At 39.1% G+C, this 23,437-nt stretch overlaps 2 protein-coding genes across 5 annotated transcripts in view; both read left to right on the forward strand.

Annotated features, from left to right (window-relative positions):
- The window catches only part of slc22a15 (solute carrier family 22 member 15), a 239,121-nt gene that overhangs the window by 192,671 nt on the left and 23,013 nt on the right, over nucleotides 1–23,437 (forward strand). The gene's annotated exons all lie outside the window — the stretch shown is intronic.
- The window catches only part of rgs7a (regulator of G protein signaling 7a), a 97,806-nt gene that overhangs the window by 69,546 nt on the left and 4,823 nt on the right, over nucleotides 1–23,437 (forward strand). For all 4 annotated transcript variants that reach the window (XM_049463872.1, XM_049463871.1, XM_049463873.1 and 1 more), the window contains 9 exons: nucleotides 1,343–1,449; nucleotides 4,098–4,149; nucleotides 6,651–6,715; nucleotides 11,278–11,354; nucleotides 12,615–12,696; nucleotides 16,217–16,291; nucleotides 16,596–16,694; nucleotides 19,737–19,798; nucleotides 22,330–22,440. In XM_049463872.1, the coding sequence (XP_049319829.1) occupies nucleotides 1,343–1,449; nucleotides 4,098–4,149; nucleotides 6,651–6,715; nucleotides 11,278–11,354; nucleotides 12,615–12,696; nucleotides 16,217–16,291; nucleotides 16,596–16,694; nucleotides 19,737–19,798; nucleotides 22,330–22,440 (730 nt within the window). The remainder of the gene's footprint in view (nucleotides 1–1,342; nucleotides 1,450–4,097; nucleotides 4,150–6,650; nucleotides 6,716–11,277; nucleotides 11,355–12,614; nucleotides 12,697–16,216; nucleotides 16,292–16,595; nucleotides 16,695–19,736; nucleotides 19,799–22,329; nucleotides 22,441–23,437) is intronic.

Below are 23,437 nucleotides of genomic sequence, written 5' to 3' on the forward strand. Positions count from 1 at the left end.
AGTACCAACAATTATCGTGATAATATTAAATTAAATTAAATACTTATGTTCAACAAGTAAAACAAAAAAGAAAAATAAAGTAGAAAAAAGAAAAATTGGAACATTAATTTAAGCACATCATTCATTTTTGATATATCAAGTGCGGATTACTAATTAGTCCTTATTCATAGGATTGTCCAGAAGGACCTCAGCACTGCACAGTCAGTGTTTTACGTTCTTTCAGCTCCTGAGAGTCCAGCTAATTAGCTCATGAATTTATAGCATTAAATAACACTGCATCAAGTGTGATTACAGAGAAGAAAATCTACCCCAAACCACAGAGTGTATCCCCTAAAAGCAAAGGTCTATTAATTTATAATCAAAACTCTCACACTCACCAGTGTGTCTGGCAAATATGTTGAAATATTAATCGGTTATCATTTATTAATGTGTAACTCTCTCTGCTGTGCACATGGAAGGGGGCTGAAAGGTTAAAGCAGCATAAATATAGTGGTGTGTGGCGTGTAAATGTGTATAAATGTCAGTTTGGATATGTGGAACAGAATTGTGTATATCTGTTCATTTTTGTATAAATATCTGGGTGGAAGTTGTGTGTTTATGGGTTGATGTGTGTGTCTGTTTAGGTGTGAGAATGTGAATACATACAGCTCTGGAAAAAAAAATTAAGAGACCACTTCAGTTTCTGAATCAGTTTCTCTGATTTTGCTATTTGTAGGTAAATGTTTAAATAAAATGAATATTGTTGTTTTGTTCTATAAACTATGGACAACATTTCTCCTGAATTCCAAATAAAAACTTTGTCATTTAGAGCATGTATTTGTTTTCAAATTAGTAATTAGTTTTCAGATCCCAAATAATGCAAAAAAAAAAAACAAGTTCATATTTATAAAGTTTACAATTTCTGAAATCAATATTTGGTGGAATAACCCTGGTTTTTAATCACAGTTTTCATGCATCTTGGCATGTTCTCCTCCACCAGTCTTACACTCTGCTTTTGATAATTTATACAACTCCTGGTGCAAAAATTTAAGCCATTCAGCTTGGTTTGATGGCTTGTGATCAATTATCTTCCTCTTGATTATATTCCAGAGGTTTTCAATTTGGTAAAATCAAAGAAACTCTTAATTTTTAAGTGATCTCTTATTTTATTACAGAACTGTATGTACTGTATGTGTTCATGCAAATGCTGGGATTGGTGTGTGAGCAAATGCTTAGACTAAAGAGGATAAGAATAAATTGAATAGAAGCACTTGGTAGCAGGTATCATAATGCTAACAGGCATCACTGTTAAGTATGTTAGTGTTTAACTGACTGACTGATTTTTTTTTGTGGTTTCTGGCAGTGGAGGCTCTGCACATGGGCACGTTGATGGCAGCACACGGCTATTTCTTCCCCATCTCCGACCATGTGCTCACACTTAAAGACGACGGCACTTTTTACAGATTCCAGGTTTGTTTGACGTGCAGCACTGTACAGTTTAGTGCTTTGGAAAGCATGGAGAACGCACTGCATTAATTTGCTTGTGTGAAATCATGCGTATCCATACACTACCCCAACCATAAATAAAATATGTAATATTATTTATGTTCTTATTGGATTAGTTTATCGCTAAGAAGAAATTATTCTCTCCTTAATGATAGTAAATCTGCTGTAAATAATAAAGTGTCTTCTAACTTTTAAAGCAGGGCCTCTCATATGTTAGCTTTTAACATAAATTTAACTAAATATTTTTTTTATTTATTTCTTTATTTAATTTATTTTCTTCATTGTAGATTATTATTAAAGATACACAAACAATTAAAGGACATATATGGAATTATGTAGTAAAAAGTAAAAAAACAAAAAACAAAATGTCATCTACAATCCCCTGACCTAAACCTGATCAACTGATCGACAAATGGTGATTTGGGATGAGCAGAAGCTGCCCAGCGTGAAGGAAAATCAGCGACTATTGTTCAGCACCTCCAGAAACTCCTCTAAGACGCTAAAGCCCTATCCAGATGCGATAAGTTTCTCAGGGGTTCTGGGGTAATTTTCTTTTTTATTGGGGGATTCTCTGCAATTTTATTCCCGTCCAGAACGACCTTGTATGTGTATTTCTTTTGTCCGCTGATAAAAGTACATACAATTTTTCGCTGAATTCCGTGGTCCTCTGGTAATTTTAGTCCAGTCCGGATCCACATCTCTGAGTTTCGTCTCCTCGCTCTTAATAAAATAGCTATTTGTCCACTTCCACACACCGTAATTACACTTTGGGTGCGTGTTTCCACGGAGACCCACGTAAACACAACAGCTAGTTCTACTGAATGCGATGTCATGTAACCGAGAAAGCCAAAAAACTCACTGGTCCTCCAGTTTTTTAATTGCAGTCCGTATGCAAGAGTTTTATCACTGAGTAGAAGTGTGAAATATTTATCACAGACATCCCCCTGAGAAACTAATCCTGTCCGTATAGAGCTTAAGAAAACAATTCCAGGTGACTCTACCTCATGAAAACACTGAGATTAAAATACCAAGAGTGTGCAGATCTGTGCTACTAAAGTATAAAACATTTTCTGTTTTTTTCTTTACCTTTTAAAATTCCACGTGTTCCTGTATAGCTTTCATATAGCCTTCAATGTTAAATTTACAATGTAAAAAAAACTAAAAAGAAAGAAAACACATTGAATGAGAAGAGCAGTACTGTATATATAGACAGGGTGTTTTTCTAAACTTTACTAATTAATTTTGGGTCAAAAATAAAAACTGATTTTGATTTGAGCATCAAAAACATTATTAAATAAGTTGTTGGCTTAAAGAAGAAATTAGCCCTCAAGATAATCTTATAATCTCCTCAAGTTTAAACAGCAGTTAGACTGTAGGGAAGAATCCTGCACCGGGTCGGGTACCCGCAGACACGGGCAAATAAATGCTGAAACGAGTGGGTTTTACAAATACTGAAATTTTATGGGTGGTTATGCTGGCGGGTAAGTTAAATACGGGTGGGTAGCACGTGAATAAAATTATAAATAATAATAAAATTGCACGAAGTGTCCTCTCAAACCCCGCATCCAGCGCTGCGTGTGAAAGGGATTTTTCCTTCACTGGATTTGTGATCCAAGAATGCAGAACGCAGCTCAAACCTGGGACTGTGGACGATATACTGTTCCTGCACAGTAACCTAGGATAGATTGCCTAGATATTAAGACACCACCTATGTGATTTTATTTAGTTGTTATGCTGGCATTTGTTCAATGTTCTGGCTTTTTTCTAGCCTATTGCTACTTTTAGATATAGGCATAGGCTACTGTTCCTGCACAGCAACCAGAGATAGATATAGACATGCACAGGGCGATTTTACTCTGTCAAACTGACGTTTTTTCCTCGAAAAAAACACCAAACTTTTGAAACAAAAACAATGTCTCATGTTACCAATAGCTTGGCACTTTTTTCCTATAGAAGCCTCATTGGCACCACGTTGTTTTTTTCACAGGCGCATTGAAAAATAAAGTGCGCTATGGGAATACTTTCGATTTGTGTGATTTTTCATGGGCACGGGTGGGTAACGGGTAGAATATTAACGTGTCTGGGCGGGTATGGATTTAACTTTGAAATAACCATGGGTTCGCGGGTGGGTGGGGGCTGTACTCTGCGGATATGGGTGGGTGCGGGTCTCAAAAAACGGACCCGTGTGAATTTACTACACTACATTAAAACACAGTTCTAAATAAATTAGACAGTAAGAGAGTGCAGAGAGTTTGAGAGTGCAACTGACTGCTTGTCAAAAGAAAGGAAATGAGATCATACATTTTAATCACATCAACAACATAGCTCTCCATGGTCAGAAGTCTGAGAATAGGAACGCCTCCCACCATGTTATGGGGGAGTTCTACATTATAGATGTGAATAAACAGTAAACAAATTAAAGGAGAGGAAACAAAGAATTAACATCTTCCACAATATTTAAGCTGCAGCTCATTTACTAATATTTTGAAGGCTCAACTAAATGTTCTGAATATGTGTGTCTTAATGCAACAGTGAATAAATAAATACAAATAACGAATATTATGATCTATTTTCTTTACACAAACAGTGTTATCTCATATCTTTTCTTTTAGACACCGTACTTCTGGCCCTCTAACTGCTGGGAGCCAGAGAACACTGATTACGGTGAGTGTGCCCACATTCTTGTGCGTGTTTGAGAGTGTGATAGAAAGCGTGAAATTTCTACAGCGTTTCTAGACCCAGCTCTTTTACTAGAGATTAGTCACAGCCTAGATCTGCACCTAAATTCTTTGCAGCAAGGAATCGCATGAAGACCACGATAAGTACAGATAAAATATATTCCTTTTCGTTTGAAACCAATGACTGTAGAAAATGGACATGTACAGCTCTGGAAAAAAAATAAGAGATCACTTAAAAAAAGGTGAGATTTTTTATTTTAACAAATTTAAAACCTCTGGAATATAATCTAGAGGAAGATGGATGATTACAAGTCATCAAACCAAGCTGAACTGCTTGAATTTTTGCACCAGGAGTGGAATAAAGTTATCCAAAGGCTGGTGGAGGAGAGCATGCCAAGTTGCATGAAAACTGTGATTAAAAAACAGGGTTATTCCACAAAATATTAATTTCTCAACTCTTAAAACTTTATAAATTTAAACTTGTTTTCTTTGCATTATTTGAGGTCTGAAAGCTCTGCATCTTTTTTGTTATTTCAGCCATTTCTCATTTTCTGTAAATAAATGCTCTAAATGACAATATTTTTATTTGGAATTTGGGAGAATAAAACAACAATGATCATTTTACTCAAACATAAACCGATAAACAGCAAAATCAGAAAAACTGATTCAGAAACTGAAGTGTTATCTTAATTTTCCAGAGCTGTATATGGATAGCGCAACAGTGTAACTCCACCTATCACCACGTTTTAATGACAGAATATCTCATTTTTCATATCCGGTCTTTTCGTCTCCAAATGAGTAGACAATTAGACAACATGGCATCAAATTTGACTTTATTTCTGTTAAAAGGAAGAGAATAGAGGAGCAGCCTCTGTGTTTTCTACAGTAATTGTTTAAATTTAGTCTTTCTAAAACATTTGTGTGCCCTAGCTTACACCCTATGCAAGGCGTGTCATGATGCTCATTGCTATCTTACACTCCGCCAACAGATGTTTTCATGACTTTTCAATACGTTTAAATAGTAAAGACGTTTACACATATAAACCCTATTGGGCACGGTGGTCTGTAGGTGACGTGTGTTCAGGTACATTCTTGGTAGCGGAAAACACAGGTGCGCCACTGACTGAAATGAACCTAGATAGACATGGACAGTCAAATGTTTATTGCTATCTTCGCAACGCAAGGATGCTTAGCAGTGCACAAACCCAACCTTTACATCAACAACAAACAGAATACACAGTAAAATAACATTGCTGTTCCTGTAGATGAGCTGCTGGACTGCATCCTCTGCTGAGAAGCAAAGAAGCGCTGCGCCATTAAGATACCAAACTGCCAAAGTCAGAGCGCACCTGACTTTTAAAAGGAATTGCAAGTTAAATGCTGATTGGTTTATTTTACGTTACACCCAAAACAAACCCATGATTAATCAATAGAATTAGTACATGCCGTTTGCATTTTTCGAACCGCACAAGATGTACTTTTCCCGTCGTTACGATAGCAAAGACACACATACACGCCCTAAATCAATCTGCACAGCGCACTGTTGATGGCTCACCTATACACAGGCACAGATACAGCTAAAAACTAAAAATGTGCATTTTATGCATTGAATATGATTAAAATGGAGATGATGTGTTGTGATTTCAGATATTTGATGTGATTGACAAGTAGTTTGATAACTAACCTTCATAATTGATGATTGGCATGTTGGTGAAGATAAATTGTAAAGATCTGCAGTGGTGTCATTGATCAATAATGTTTGATCTTTGATTTTGAGCCAGACTGATCCTTTAAGAGTTAAAGGGTGTTTGAAGTATCACCGATATCCAATACCAGCTGCCACATCTGTGTTTAGAAGAGGTTTAATGACCACTGGAGTTTGTGTATACAGTATATGCTTGTGGTGTATATGTGTGTGTGTGTGTATATATGTATGTGTGCTTGGGAGAGAGTGAGCCAGTAGGCTTCACCTTTTAATGAGAGTATGTGCACATGAGCTTAATCAAATCCTTCCAGATGGTCAGAGATCAGCTGGATATGCGAGTGACTGTGTGTGTATGTTTGTGTGTGTGTGTGTTTGAGGTTGCACCATCTGTGTGTCTTTGGCTCGGGGGGGCTCGTAATCTCAGGTCACTGTAAATTTAAACTTCCCACTCAGAGGCGAATGTGTGATGTGATGGCTTTTGCCCGCGCTGCGCGAGAGCGAGCGAATGAGCGAACTCACAAGGATTTCTAAGAAACCTGGCAACACAAAGACCCCCCTCCATCCCAGCAACCCCCATAAACTGTCGGACCACTCTCATGTGAGCTACCAAATTTGGAATTCGGAATACATCAAGCAAGTGTGTGAAATTGTGTGCGTGAAAAATCATTGACACCTGTCTGTAAGTGTGTGTGCGTGTGATTTTGTGTGTGTGTGTGTGTGTGTGTGTGTGCGTGTGAAATGCTTCCACTGTAATTCACACCTCTGTATGTCCCGCTGTGCAGCTGTGTACCTGTGCAAAAGAACAATGCAAAACAAAGCACGTCTGGAGCTGGCGGACTACGAGGCAGTAAGGAAGCTCCCTTCATATTCTCCTTCACTTTCACACTCGCATTCATATTCATGCTCTTCTTATCTCTCCATCCACTTCACAACCTTTTTATAGTACAGCTCTCTGTCCCTCTCATCTCTCCGCCTCTCTCCTCGTCTCACTTTCTCTCTGCTCCACTCTCTTATCATCTCCTTTCTCTCTCTACGACAGCCTCCTGCACACACTCCGTCCACACTGACATGATTGTGACTGTTGTGATTTTTCTGTTAATTATGCCAGTTGAGGTACGTGGACTGTCGCGCTTAATGCAGTTTACTATTAGAACGGAATGCAGCACACTGCAGCTGGAATACTGAACAAAACACACACCATCATAGGTAACCAGTAAAAGGCCTATATCATAATGATATAAACTGCATTAAAGAATTAGTTGTAGTACCCAGATATACAGTTGCAAGAAAAACAATTCTGAACCCTTTGGGATTACTTGGATTTCTGCATAAATTGGTCATTAAATGTGTTCTGATCTTCATCTAAGTCACAACAATAGACAAACACAGTCTGCTTAAACTAAAAAAACACAAAAAAATGATATGTTTGCTTATATGTTGGCATAGTTTTATTGAACACAACATGTTAACATTCACAGTGCAGGTTGGAAAAAGTATGCAAACCCCTCAAGGCTAATGACTTTTTTAAGAGCTAATTGGACCCAGGTGTCAGCCAACCTGGAGTCCAGTCAATGTGATGAGATTGGATGTGTTGGTTAAAGCTGCCCTGCCCTATAAAAAAAAAAAAACGCACGCCAGTTTTAAGTTTGCTGTTCTTAAGAAGCATTGCTTGATGTGAATCATGCCTCTCACAAAAGAGCTCTCAGAAGATCTACGTTCAAAAACAGTTGACTTGCATAAAGCTTTCCACAATAAAACAGATGGTGTACAAATGGAGAAAGTTCAGCACTGTGGCTACTCTCCCTAGGCGTGGTCATCCTGTAAAGATGACTGCAAGAGCACAGGGCAGAATGATCAATGAGGTGAGGAAGAATCCTAGAGTGTGAAGACTTACAGTAACCTAGGGCACATGCTAACATTTTGTTGACAAATCTACAATAAGGAAAACATTAAACAAGAATGGAGTTCATAGGAGGACACCACGGAGGAAGCCACTGCTGTCAAAAAAAAAAAAAAAAAAAATTGCTGCACGTTTGAAGTTTGCAAAAAAGCACCTGGATGTTCCACAGCAGTACTGGCTAAATATACTGTGTACAGATAAAACCAAAATTGAGCTGTTTGGAAGGAACACACACAAACACTGTGTGGAGAAAAAAAGCAGAGCACACCATCATCAAAACCTTATCCTAACTGTGAAACATGGTGGAGGCGGCATCATGGTTTGGGGCTGCTTTGCTGCCCCAGGGCCTGGACGGATTGCTGTCATCAACAGAAAAATTAATTTCCAAGTTAACCAAGACATTTTGCAGGAAACTTTAAGACCATCTGTTCACCAACTGAATCTCAACAGATGATGGATGATGCAACAGGACAACGACAAAAAACATAGAAGTTAATCAACAACCGAATGGCTTCAACAGAAGAAAATACGCCTTTTGGAGAGTCCTGACCTCAACCCAATTGTGATGCTGTGGCCTCTTGAACTTAAGAGAGCGATTCAAACCAGAAATCCCAAGAATATTGCTGAACTAAAACAGTTTTGTAAAGAGGAATGGTCCAAAATTCTTTTAGACCGTTGTGCAGGTCTGATCTGCAACTACAGCAAATGTTTGGTTGACGTTGTTGCTGCCAAAACAGGGTCAACCAGTTATTAAATCCAAAGGTTCACATATCTTACACCCTGCCAAGATCCAGTTTTCACGCCTTCCACCTGCTGCGTTAAGAATAGCAAAGATGCTTACAAATATATGTACGCCGATAGGTGTGGTGATCGGAAAATGAGGTGTGTTCAGGTACATTTCTGCTGTATTGCTATCTTGGCAACAGAAAACACAGATGCACCACTAACTGATTTAAACCTGATTTAAACAACAGTCACCATCAGACGTTCATTGCTATCTTGGCAATGCAGGTGCGCCACATGCGCTCAGCTCATGTAAATCCCCTTCTAATTATTCATTGGAAATCTAAGCTGATTGTGAATAAACGACAGCACTTTACCCAAATAAACCAATAAATTTGTGAGCTAGTTTGAAGAACATACAGTAGCTTTAGGTTCATATTTATCCTGGATGCCCCTACCAGTTTCATGACGCAAAAACAAACATAAAATAATAAAGAATATGGCCTCTAGAGACATTTAGCCACATTTCAGACGCTTACAAATGCACTTTATAGTGTGGTGAGGCCTTTTTACACATTTTATTTTCCGTGTTGAATTAGATTTTTAACAGCACTTTCAAAGCAACTGTTCTGATCTTCATCTAAGTCACAACAATAGACAAACACAGTCTGCTTAAACTAAAAAAACACAAAAAAATGATATGTTTGCTTATATGTTGGCATAGTTTTATTGAACACAACATGTTAACATTCACAGTGCAGGTTGGAAAAAGTATGCAAACCCCTCAAGGCTAATGACTTTTTTAAGAGCTAATTGGACCCAGGTGTCAGCCAACCTGGAGTCCAGTCAATGTGATGAGATTGGATGTGTTGGTTAAAGCTGCCCTGCCCTATAAAAAAAAAAAAACGCACGCCAGTTTTAAGTTTGCTGTTCTTAAGAAGCATTGCTTGATGTGAATCATGCCTCTCACAAAAGAGCTCTCAGAAGATCTACGTTCAAAAACAGTTGACTTGCATAAAGCTTTCCACAATAAAACAGATGGTGTACAAATGGAGAAAGTTCAGCACTGTGGCTACTCTCCCTAGGCGTGGTCATCCTGTAAAGATGACTGCAAGAGCACAGGGCAGAATGATCAATGAGGTGAGGAAGAATCCTAGAGTGTGAAGACTTACAGTAACCTAGGGCACATGCTAACATTTTGTTGACAAATCTACAATAAGGAAAACATTAAACAAGAATGGAGTTCATAGGAGGACACCACGGAGGAAGCCACTGCTGTCAAAAAAAAAAAAAAAAAAAATTGCTGCACGTTTGAAGTTTGCAAAAAAGCACCTGGATGTTCCACAGCAGTACTGGCTAAATATACTGTGTACAGATAAAACCAAAATTGAGCTGTTTGGAAGGAACACACACAAACACTGTGTGGAGAAAAAAAGCAGAGCACACCATCATCAAAACCTTATCCTAACTGTGAAACATGGTGGAGGCGGCATCATGGTTTGGGGCTGCTTTGCTGCCCCAGGGCCTGGACGGATTGCTGTCATCAACAGAAAAATTAATTTCCAAGTTAACCAAGACATTTTGCAGGAAACTTTAAGACCATCTGTTCACCAACTGAATCTCAACAGATGATGGATGATGCAACAGGACAACGACAAAAAACATAGAAGTTAATCAACAACCGAATGGCTTCAACAGAAGAAAATACGCCTTTTGGAGAGTCCTGACCTCAACCCAATTGTGATGCTGTGGCCTCTTGAACTTAAGAGAGCGATTCAAACCAGAAATCCCAAGAATATTGCTGAACTAAAACAGTTTTGTAAAGAGGAATGGTCCAAAATTCTTTTAGACCGTTGTGCAGGTCTGATCTGCAACTACAGCAAATGTTTGGTTGACGTTGTTGCTGCCAAAACAGGGTCAACCAGTTATTAAATCCAAAGGTTCACATATCTTACACCCTGCCAAGATCCAGTTTTCACGCCTTCCACCTGCTGCGTTAAGAATAGCAAAGATGCTTACAAATATATGTACGCCGATAGGTGTGGTGATCGGAAAATGAGGTGTGTTCAGGTACATTTCTGCTGTATTGCTATCTTGGCAACAGAAAACACAGATGCACCACTAACTGATTTAAACCTGATTTAAACAACAGTCACCATCAGACGTTCATTGCTATCTTGGCAATGCAGGTGCGCCACATGCGCTCAGCTCATGTAAATCCCCTTCTAATTATTCATTGGAAATCTAAGCTGATTGTGAATAAACGACAGCACTTTACCCAAATAAACCAATAAATTTGTGAGCTAGTTTGAAGAACATACAGTAGCTTTAGGTTCATATTTATCCTGGATGCCCCTACCAGTTTCATGACGCAAAAACAAACATAAAATAATAAAGAATATGGCCTCTAGAGACATTTAGCCACATTTCAGACGCTTACAAATGCACTTTATAGTGTGGTGAGGCCTTTTTACACATTTTATTTTCCGTGTTGAATTAGATTTTTAACAGCACTTTCAAAGCAACTGTGCGAAATTGTTCGATTACTCCATTTAATGCATATCCATAAAATCCTTAATTCGGCTCAGTGCTACATAAAGCTGCTGTTATTTTAACCCCATCTTGAGACTGAAGCGTCTCTCTCTCTCTTAATGAAGCAGCAGTTGAACTCTGCACACCAGTATCAGGAGGATTCATTATAAGCTTGCTGCAGTTCAGGCCTGGGTCTCTTTTCAGCACTGGTTAATCTAACCTGCCCTCTGACCTCTCCCTGTGTGCCCATCCAGGAGAGCTTAGCACGGCTCCAGCGTGCCTTTGCCAGGAAATGGGAGTTCATATTTATGCAAGCTGAAGCACAAGCTAAGTAAGTAAATCTTTTTTTTTTTAAAGACTTATTTCAAATTTTCTCACATCTTTTTTCTCCCAATTTAGCTAGGCCGATTGTCCCACCCATTTAGCTGCTAAGTGATGACACAACACAAGAAGGGTAAAGACTAGTGCATGCCTCCTTCAACATATGTGAATTCAGCCATCGCCTCTTTTCCAACTGCTGCTGATGCAGCATTGCCGAGTAGCATTATAGCACCTGGAGGAAAGCGCAGCGACTCGGTTACAATACATCAGCTCACAGATGCCATGAGATGATCGACATCATAGGAGTGATGAGTGGAAAGAGCACCATCTACCCACCCAGAGAGAGCAAGGCCAGTTGTGCTCTCTCGGGGCTCCGGCAGATGATGGCAAGCTGCATGACTTGGATTTAAACCAGCGATCTCCTGATCATAGTGGCAGCGCTTTAGACCACTGGTCTACTCGGTGCCCTCAGTGCAATTTTACACACAGCAACTCTTTATTAAATCTGGCAAAATTCTACCTTACTCGATTCCCATCAGTGTTGGTTTGCTATCATTTAACTACATTTATGATTATTGCAGTTTATTATTGAATAAAGAATAACACACAGACAGATACAGCTTTGGAAAAAAAAATAAGAGACCACTTAAAATGTTGATTTTACCAAGTTGAAAGCCTCTGTAATATAATTGAAGGAAGATAATTGATCACAAGCATCAAACCAAACTGAACTTCTTGAATTTGTGCACCAGGAGTGGCATAAAGTTATCCAAAAGCAGTGTGCAAGACTGGTGGAGGAGAACATGCCAAGATGTATGAAAACTGATTAAAAACCAGGGTTATTCCACCAAATATTGATTTCTGAACTTTTAAAACTTTATGAATATGGACTTTTTTTCTTCTTTTTTTTTGCATTATTTGAGGTCTGAAAGCTCTGCATCTCTTTTATTCGTTCAGCCATTTCTCATTTTCTGCAAATAAATGCTCTAAATGACAATATTTAAAACAACCATGTTCATTTTACTCCAACATATACCTATAAATAGTAAAACCAGAGAAACTGATTCAGAAACTGAAGTGGTCTCAGATTTTTTTTTCCAGAGCTGTATAAGCTTATTTGTTTCCAGGCATTTCTGTCTGTTTGTGTTATTGTGCTGCTGGTTTGAAAGCAGCGTTCATGTTGGATCGCTGTGCTGCAGCGCAGCTTTAAAAGCCAGCAGAGGATCTTAACTGAGCCGGCTGCTGCCTTCCGTCTCCTCTGTCTGCCCAGAGTCGATAAGAAGAGGGATAAAATCGAGAGGAAAATTCTGGACAGTCAGGAGAGAGCGTTCTGGGATGTGCACAGACCAGTGGTAAGTAAGTTGAAATGTGTGTATGTGTGTAAGTAGGAGAGAGAGAGCAGCTGAAATAGCAATTTTTAGAGCTGAATAGCTGCTGACTGGCCACAGCAGTCTCCTGTGTGATATTTAGACTCGCTTAATGAACTCATACATTTTGAATATCCTCAGAGGTTAAATACACATTTTCTGGACTTGAGAGGCCAAACCTAACCTAATAGCTGAAACTGCAGCCTAAGGACTGCTGACTTTATGAGCAGCTGAATTAAACCCGAGCTAATCGCTGTACAGATTTGGCCTTCAGTTCGATTATTAAATCATAAAAAGAGGTGACATTATTTTATATGGAGACACTCTGTTTTATTTAATATCACCTCATTTGAGATGTGCCTAAGTCTGCTTTAAGTTTAGCTTTTTTTCCTGGAGTTCCTGATAGTCAAGTGCAGACCTTTTTATTTAGTACGGGAGTTCTCCACCGTGCTAATAGCTGCTGTCTACATTCCACCCAGCGCTAGCATTGGTGCTAATGCTAAAGAGGCTCTGTGTGAACTCTATCGGACTATCAGCGATCTGCAAAACAAACACCCAGACGGACTGTTTATTATCGCCGGAGATTTCAACCACGCAAATCTCAAGTCAGTGCTCCCTAAATTCCACCAACATGTGAACTTTGCAACAAGAGGAGCGAGCGCGTTGGATCTTGTTTACACAAACATCCCCAGCGCGTACCGGGCGGAGCCCCGCCCCCACCTTGCTTTCTCGGATCACATGTGTGTTTGGCGACACCAACATACACACCACTCATCAGATGCTCCAGACCAGTTCAGAAGCAGGTGAAAACCTGGCCGGCAGGCTCCATCTCTGCCCTTCAGGACTGTTTTGAGTGCACTGCATGGGACATGTTTAGGGAGGCTGCTACTGAAGGCGATTCTGTTGATTTGGAGGAGTATGCAGAATCAGTCACTGGCTACATCAGCAAGTATATTGATGATGTCACTGTCTCCAAGACCATCACCACACGCCCAAACCAGAAGCCTTGGATGACTGCTGAGGTACGTGCGCTGCTGAGGACCCGCGACTCCGCCTTCAGAGTGGGTGACAAGGTGGCCCTGAGGAAAGCGAGAGCCGACCTGTCAAGAGCTATCAGAGAGGCAAAGCGGGTGACGCGCGGCGCATGTGGCTGGGCATCCAGGCAATCACCAACTACAGGACAATGCCACCGTCCTGTGAACGTGATGCCTCCCTCCCTGATGCCCTAAACAACTTTTATGCACGGTTTGAGGCACAAAACAACACGATGGCGAGAAAGACCATGCCCAAGCCGGACGAGCAGGTGTTGTGCCTGACTGCAGTGGATTGGAGGAACACTCTGCGCAGAGTCAACCCACGAAAAGCTGCAGGACCAGACAACATCCCCGGCAGAGTCCTCAGGGAGTGCGCAGACCAGCTGACAGATGTTCTCACGGACATCTTCAACATCTCCCTGTGCAGCGCCACTGTCCCAACGTGCCTCAAGTCCACCACCATCGTCCCCGTGCCGAAGAAGTCCACAGTGTCCTGCCTCAATGACTACCGTCCCGTTGCACTTACACCCATCATCATGAAGTGCTTCGAGAGGCTAGTCATGAGGAACATCAAGACACAACTGCCCTCTTCACTGGACGTCCCAATCGCTCCACGGACGATGCCATCACCACCACCCTTCATCTCTCCCTCACCCACCTGGAGAAGAAGGACACTTACGTCAGAATTCTGTTTATAGACTTCAGTTCAGCATTCAACACCATCATCCCACAGAACCTCATCAGGAAGCTAAGCTCGCTCGGCCCCAACACCCCCCTCTGCAACTGGATCCTGGACTTTCTGACGGGGAGACCCCAGTCAGTCCGGTTCGGGGGCAGCACCTCCAGCACCATCACACTGAACACGGGGGCCCCCCAGGGCAGTGTCCTGAGTCCTCTGCTGTTCACCGTGCTGACTCATGACTGTGCTGCAAAACACAGTTCTAACAGCTTTATCAAGTTCGCCGATGATACAACCGTGCTGGGTCTCATCACCAAAGGCGACGAGTCAGCATACAGAGAGGAGGTGCAGCGGCTGACAGACTGGTGTACAGTCAACAACCTTCACCTGAATGTGGACAAGACAAAGGAAATGGTTGTTGACTTCAGGAGAGCACAACACACCCACTCTCCACTCAACATCGACGGGTCCTCTGTGGAGATTGTTAAGAGCACCAAGTTCCTTGGTGTCCACTTAGCAGATAACCTCACCTGGACCCTGAACACCAGCTCTACAGCCAAGAAAGCCCAGCAGCGTCTCTACTTCCTCCGGAAGCTGAGAAAGGCCCGTCTCCCTCCACCCATCCTCACACTCTTCTATAGAGGGACCATTGAGAGCATCCTGAGCAGCTTCATCACTGCCTGGTTTGGGACCTGCACCGTCTCTGACCGCAAGACCCTCCAGCGTATTGTGAGGACAGCTGAGAGGATCATCGGCGTCTCTCTCCCCTCCATCACAGACATTTACACCACCCGCAGCATCCGCAAAGCAACCAGCATTGTGAATGACCCCACTCATGCCTCACACGAACTGTTCTCCCTCCTGCCTTCGGGAAGAAGGTACCGCAGCATCCGGTCCAGCGCGACCAGATTCTGCAACAGCTTCTACCCCCAAGCCATCAGACTCCTTAACTGCAGAGACTGAACTGATGGTTTTTCTGTACATGCACACACACTCTTACCCCACTTACCCCAGAAAATGGAAAGCACTAAAAACCCTACTACCTCACTGGACTCTATTGCACACTGTGTAATAGAGTAATTACTACCTCACCTGGTCCTTTTTGCACACTGCAAAATTGTTATTTATCTTATTTGTCTTGTTATTTATTATTCTTTGTCTGTATGGTGTTGTATTGTCTGTCTGCACTTTTGTACTGTTGCACTATTGTTCTGTCTACACTTGTGTTTATGTGCACCATGGTCCTTAGAGGAACGTTGTTTCGTTTCACTGTGTACTCTGTATATAGCTGAAATGACAATAAAAACCACTTTGACTTTGACTTGACTTTGACTTTTTGTTTTATTTTGTTTTTTTTACATTGACTTGCTATTAGAGAATACAGTCCTCCTGTTTCGAGCTGTTTGTTGTTTTTCGGGAAAGCAGCTATTTGTGCCTCAGCGGCTCCGACTAATCTCCCTCATTAGCAATTTCATGCTAACCCTACTAATCCTGAGAGCCGCAGAGCTGCGGAAAGATCCCCCGTCCACTGTCCTTGTTTGTCCAATCTGTGTTTAAGCTGGGTTTTAGCTATTGATTGAACATCATTTGAATCAGTTTGCGAGTTTTAAGCAAATATTTAAGCGGACTAACGTTCGAGCTGTTGTCAGTTTTCCGACCTGGCTGTTTGATGACGTTAGCTGCGTCAAGCGTTGCTCTGTGTTTGCATGCGCACACAGTCTCTCTCTTTCTGTGTGTGTGTGTGTGTGTGTGTGTGTGTGTGTGTGTGTTTTCATGTGTTTGTGGATTTCAGCCAGGGTGTGTGAACACGACAGAAGTGGACATCAAGAAGTCCTCCAGAATGAAGAACCCTCACAAAACAAGAAAGGTACAGAACACACTTTCAGTTTCACCTTCTTTGTCTCAGTGTAACCTTCATCAAACTCAATGCAAATTTATGTAAATGTAAATGTAAATACATTTAGTCAGCAGCAAAGCAGTGCAATCACTTTGCATTTCTAAATCTCCAATTAATCCACAGATAATCACAGACTGCACTACAGTAGTTGCTTTAGAGCATCTCCGAGCTCTCAGAGGCTATTTTTCCAGTATTTGTTTATTCCAGTGTGTTAAGCACGTGTGATTCTTTTTGTTTGCCTGTGTTGATCATATTTTATATTTTGCCTGTTCAGTCTGTATACGGGCTTCAGAACGACATCCGCAGTCACAGCCCCACCCACACACCAGCCCCTGAGGCCAAGCAGCCGACCGCCGAGGAGCTCCAAGAACAGGTGCAGTCTGATTGACCTAATTAGGTTGTGACTCAGTGTATTCATTTGTTGCGCACATGGTATGTCCCAAAGTAGACAACTGCTCATCCCACGTTTCATCTGAAATCAAGGGTATTCATAGAACATGGGTATGCCTTTGGTACCTTTTGTACCCAATCTATGTTCACCAGCTGTACACACGATGTTGCTATAAGGGTTTGATTGCATTCATCCACAAATTCATCAACGGTAAAGGCCAGGTACTAATGCTCTATGATTCGTTTTTCCACCCCAACTCATCACATATGTATTGGATGAAGCTCCACCATCACTCCACAGGAAGCAGCTCCACTGCTCTATAGGCCAGTTTTGGGAAATTATGGAAAATGATGACATTAGGCTGTTCCACAGGGAAAATACATGTTTCTGCAATGTTTCATTTAAGAGCAGAACTCTTAAATGAGTTTGATTTAAAGTAAATAGGTCAACAAAAAACACAAGAATTCCAGAGACAGGTTGAGACCAAAGACCAGTGAAGACTGCGCCTGTCACAAGCGCCTGAAGTCAGTGATGCAGGACCCCCTCTTGTGGCCAGAGATAGCCCTTTTCATTTGGCCATATAAATATGTATATTCGGGCTGCAGCTATCGATTATTTTAGTAATCGAGTACTCTAATGAAAAATCGATTTGATTAATCGAGTAATCGAATAAAACATAAAATAAGAGATTTCATAAAATACGAAATTTCACTTAATAATGAACAACCAATTGGTTTATTTTTTTTCATTTACAACATACATTTCCACATTGCAAACACAAATAGAAATAAGTAAAACACAAAATAGACATGAATACCACAAGTAATAATTTAATAATTAATCATTTAATAAATTAAGTTAACTTAGGATTTCTTGTAAGTATTAAATATAGGGCATTAATCAATAATAAAGGCATAAACATTAGCTTTATGTTGTGTATCTTAGCTAAATGACAATACAGTAAGTTCATGGGCAGCTAACTTAAACATGTATTTATTTATAAACTCCACAGCGCTGTGTTTACTGATTACATAAAGTCTGTATTAAGTCTAGAAATTGTCTCCGTTGTAATAAACTAACTACACACACACACATTAGACAGTATTAATAATATTCAGCACTCCACAGCTCTGTCGTTATGTTAAAAAGGTACATTAATGTTACTCTCATTGATTTGTTATAAGTTAAATTTTCCTGCTCTGCTCTAAAAACCTCCACCTTCTCCACCTGCTTCCTGGACGTGGGTGAAGTAACACTAAGCGTGCTATGTGATATTGATCGATGAACAATCACAGAAAACTACAGAAGAATTGCAAAAAACACCCACATTTGTACACAGATGCACAGAGCAGCTATTGCTGATTAACTGACACTAAGAGTACTGACAATAAAAACTTGAAGTAACAGAAAAACTACATTTGACATATTCTGAGGTTTAAATTATACATAATTAAAAGATACAGAACCTTGATCGTTTTTGCAGACCTCAGTATAAAAGTACCTTTATATATTTATTTATTCATTTATTTTTAGGATATTGAAACATTTTATTTTCCAGTTCCACTGTCTGAATCTTCTTAATTGAAGGGTTACTGCACTTCAAAAGGGTGTAGTTGCCTTGGAATGCTGTAATATGATCATTATATCAGTTATGCTATAAAATCATCTTAAAATAAACAATACTAATACTAATACTAATTGTTCAGCATAATTAACTCCAGGTAGGGCTGAGAGGTTAATCAAAATCATTTGAATTTGAATCAAATGAATATCTTACATATAAAAGCTGCCAGAGTGAATCTCAGTAGATAGACATGTGTTTCTGTCAGAAACCTGTAAAGATCTTTTTTATGTGGCAGTGATTTACATATTGTAAACTTATTGTGTCCTTATATTTAACTGAAATACAAAGAGGTTATATTATGTTTACACATGTGTTTAGTTTAAAAGCTGCTGTGAGGTTAAAGGGGTCAGCATACTGTATGTAAAGAAATATTTAAATTTAAATGTAAAGAAAACAATAGCTTGCTCATAACTTTAAATTGTTTTTTTTTTACAAATATAAAACTGAAGTTTGAAATCTTAATTGCAGAGAATTTCGAGAATCACTCCTATATTTAAATAATATTGAGATTATTGCTCATGTATAAAAACATTTATCATGAATTGTCTTTCCTCTCCTGTACATGCAACTATGTACAGGGGTTGGACAATGAAACTAAAACACCTGTCATTTTAGTGTGGGAGGTTTCATGGCTAAATTGGAGCAGCCTGGTGGCCAATCTTCATTAACTGCACATTGCACCAGTAAGAGCAGAGTGTGAAGGTTCAATTAGCAGGGTAAGAGCACAGTTTTGCTCAAAATATTGCAATGCACACAACATTATGGGTGATGTACCAGAGTTCAAAAGAGGACAAATAGTTGGTGCACGTCTTGCTGGCACATCTGTGACCAAGACAGCAAGTCTTTGTGATGAATCAAGAGCCACGGTATCCAGGGTAATGTCAGCATACCACCAAGAAGGACCAACCACATCCAACAGGATTAACTGTGGACGCTGTAAGAGGAAGCTGTCTGAAAGGGATGTTCGGGTGCTAACCCGGATTGTATCCAAAAAACATAAAACCACGGCTGCTCAAATCACGGCAGAATGCAGTGTGCACCAAAACTCTCCTGTTTCAACCAGAACTGTCCGTCAGGACAATAAATCATCTTATCTGGTCTAAAACCAGGTGTTTCAGTTTCATTGTCCAACCCATGTATGTGTCCTTATCTACTGTTCTCCCTCTCCCCAAACCCAACCAAAAGCATTTGGTATATTTTTTAGGCACTCTTATCTAATAAATTCAGTTTTTCCTGTTGAGACAATACACAGTTTGTCGTGGAGTTCAGGCAAATGTCTCACAACAACAGTATTTTTACATTTTCATCATCCTGTGGAAAGAAATACAGAGACATAATACATAGTAACACATCAGCACACACTGCCAAAGCCCTGACTCTGTTTCTTACTGTCTTTTCAGATCAAATTCTGGCAGGCACAGTTAGATAGGCATCGATTGAAGATGTCCAAAGTTGCAGAGGGGTAAGTGTGTGTATGTGTGTGTGTGTGTGTGTGTGTGTGTGAGAGAGAGAGAGAGAGAGAGAGAGATTGTACTTTGATCTACCCTTTGATCCTCATTACTTTACAGTGCTTAAACCTTCTCTTGTTATTGTTATTGATCCTGTTAATGGGCCATCTAGTTCACACTCTTGTTGAAAGACAAACATTATCTCTTTGGATTTATGATGCAGTCGTTTGCCTGACTCCACGATATATCTTTATCCTGACATATCGACCTGCATGGTGCAATCTGGACAGCCTGCCACAGCTCACTGTGCTTTAAAATCTACTCCTGCTATTTCATTTTGAAATCACATGCCGTCTTTGAGAAGTTCTCTTAATGTTCCTCAGCTGGTTGTGGCAAATTGTGCTTGATGGCAGATTTGTGGCCCTCAGGATTTAGGGTGTAGTGTATAGGGGTTAGAGGTGGGTGATATGGCCCAAAAAATAATATCATGATATTTCTTGGTATTTTTGCTATAACAATATTCTTGGCGATACGAAAAAACATTCAATTAAAAAATAAATATTTCAAGAATACCCCACTGCAACAAAATGAAAATATTTTTTAATATTGCATACGATATGATATGGCACACCACTAACTGAGATATTTAAAAAAAATACATGAATTTTCATCAGATTGTAATGGAATCAATGATCCAGAATGTCGTGATACTAATACTACACTCCAAATATCTCTATATATCAATAATTAAAGTAAAATAAATGATACTAGACAGATATAATCTCTAGTCTCTAGTGGATATTTAATGGGAAATGAGAACAGTGTGAATTTTCCTTTTGCTAAAAACATTAAAAAAGTACTGTGATAATTATGGGTGGGTGATATGGCACGATATTTTAAGATATAATATTGTTCACGATATTCAAAAAAGTTGGCAATATTATTTGCGTATGATACGATATGGCACACCCATATATATTAGGATTTAGGGTGCAGTTTATAGGGGTATATATTAGGATTTAAGGTGCAGTGTATAGGGGTATATATTAGGATTTAGGGTGCAGTTTATAGGGGTATATATAAGGATTTAGGGTGCAGTGTATGGGGGTATATATTAGGATTTAGGGTGCAGTGTATAAGGGTATATATTAGGATTTAGGATGCAGTTTATAGGGGTATATATTAGGATTTAGGGTGCAGTGTATAGGGGTATATATTAGGATTTAGGGTGCAGTGTATGGGGGTTTATATTAGGATTTAGGATGCAGTGTATAGGTGTATATATTAGGATTTAGGATGCAGTGTATAGGTGTATATATTAGGATTTAGGGTGCAGTTTATAGGGGTATATATTAGGATTTAGGGTGCAGTGTATGGGGGTATATATTAGGATTTAGGATGCAGTGTATAGGTGTATATATTAGGATTTAGGATACAGTGTATAGGTGTATATATTAGGATTTAGGATGCAGTGTATAGGGGTATATATTAGGATTTAGGGTGCAGTGTATAGGTGTATATATTAGGATTTAGGGTGCAGTGTATAGGGGTATATATTAGGATTTAGGGTGCAGTGTATGGGGGTATATATTAGGATTTAGGATGCAGTGTATAGGTGTATATATTAGGATTTAGGGTGCAGTGTATAGGGGTATATATTAGGATTTAGGGTGCAGTGTATAGGGGTATATATTAGGATTTAGGGTGCAGTGTATAAGTGTATATATTAGGATTTAGGGTGCAGTGTATGGGGGTATATATTAGGATTTAGGATGCAGTGTATAGGGGTATATATTAGGATTTAGGGTGCAGTGTATGGGGGTATATATTAGGATTTAGGATGCAGTGTATAGGTGTATATATTAGGATTTAGGGTGCAGTGTATAGGTGTATATATTAGGATTTAGGGTGCAGTGTATGGGGGTATATATTAGGATTTAGGGTGCAGTGTATAGGTGTATATATTAGGATTTAGGGTGCAGTGTATGGGGGTATATATTAGGATTTAGGGTGCAGTGTATAGGGGTATATATTAGGATTTAGGGTGCAGTGTATAAGGGTATATATTAGGATTTAGGGTGCAGTGTATGGGGGTATATATTAGGATTTAGGATGCAGTGTATAGGGGTATATATTAGGATTTAGGGTGCAGTGTATGGGGGTATATATTAGGATTTAGGATGCAGTGTATAGGGGTATATATTAGGATTTAGGGTGCAGTTAATAGGGGTATATATTAGGATTTAGGATGCAGTGTATAGGTGTATATATTAGGATTTAGGATGCAGTGTATAGGTGTATATATTAGGATTTAGGATGCAGTGTATAGGGGTATATATTAGGATTTAGGGTGCAGTTTATAGGGGTATATATTAGGATTTAGGGTGCAGTGTATAGGGGTATATATTAGGATTTAGGGTGCAGTGTATGGGGGTATATATTAGGATTTAGGGTGCAGTTTATAGGGGTATATATTAAGAGTAGGATATATCCTGGGATTAGGATACAGTGACAGACTGTGACTTTTGTTTTGATTCTTTTGCAGCTTACTAGGCTACACAGAGCAATATGCAGACTATGATCCATTTCTCTCCACTCCCGACCCCTCAAACCCCTGGATATCAGATGACACAACCTTCTGGGAGCTGGAGGCGAGGTGAACATGATCTATGATCTATTACACTAGATCTGTTACACTGATAAATGTACATATAGCAATGAGCTAAAATTGCTTGTAGTCATTAATTTTTACATTCATTAATACAATAACTTACAGTTATTTCAATGATTAAACTTCTCCATGTGTTTGGTTAATTTAATGCTAGTTTGTAATAATACTATATATATATATATATATATATATATATATATATATATATATATATATATAAATCATTTTAATATAAATTATTTTACTCTTTTCTTTTCTAAACAACTTCAGACAGCCTGTAACTGTGTTAGTTGAGGTTTTCTCTTACCTTCATATTTATTTAATTCATTTAATACCTTTTAATCCAATTTATTTTATTACCTTTTTAAATTTTGATCTTTTACGTTTTTATTTCATTTATTTCATGCTTTTATTTATTCCAACTTTTTTCTATCATTTACTTTCTTTCTATATTTTATTGTTCTAAAAACAAATCTTTGTATTATTTATTTTTAGCTTGTTTAATTATTCTCTTATTCTGAATTATTTTATGTCTTCTTAATTAAATCTTAAACTGTTTGTTTTTCTAATTCTTGTACTATTTAATTTTTTATCATTTTTGTTTATAAAGTACCTCATTTTAGCTCACCTGATTAAATACATGACTTTAATTTTCAATCCCTTTAAGTTGTAAATGCTTGGCTGCATTGAAAATAATAGTATTACCGAGTTAAAATAAAGTTTGATTGATTGATTGATTGATAAAAATGTAACTAAATTATTCACTAACTCAGTAGGGGCTGACATTTTTTATTAATATTCACATTAATTATACAGTGCTGTGCAAAATGCTTTAGAATGAAAAGCTCCTTGCCAATCTAGCCAATACGTGTTTATTCACTTAGAATACAGAAAGCATTCATTTAAAAAGAGCTGGTTTTACATCACTGTGTTCATTTAAAAGTCTCCAAGGCTCTCATTATAAAAGTCTGGTACTATTCAT

Source organism: Astyanax mexicanus, chromosome 14, assembly GCF_023375975.1.
Source record: "Astyanax mexicanus isolate ESR-SI-001 chromosome 14, AstMex3_surface, whole genome shotgun sequence".
In the NCBI taxonomy this organism is placed as follows: Eukaryota; Metazoa; Chordata; class Actinopteri; order Characiformes; family Acestrorhamphidae; genus Astyanax; species Astyanax mexicanus.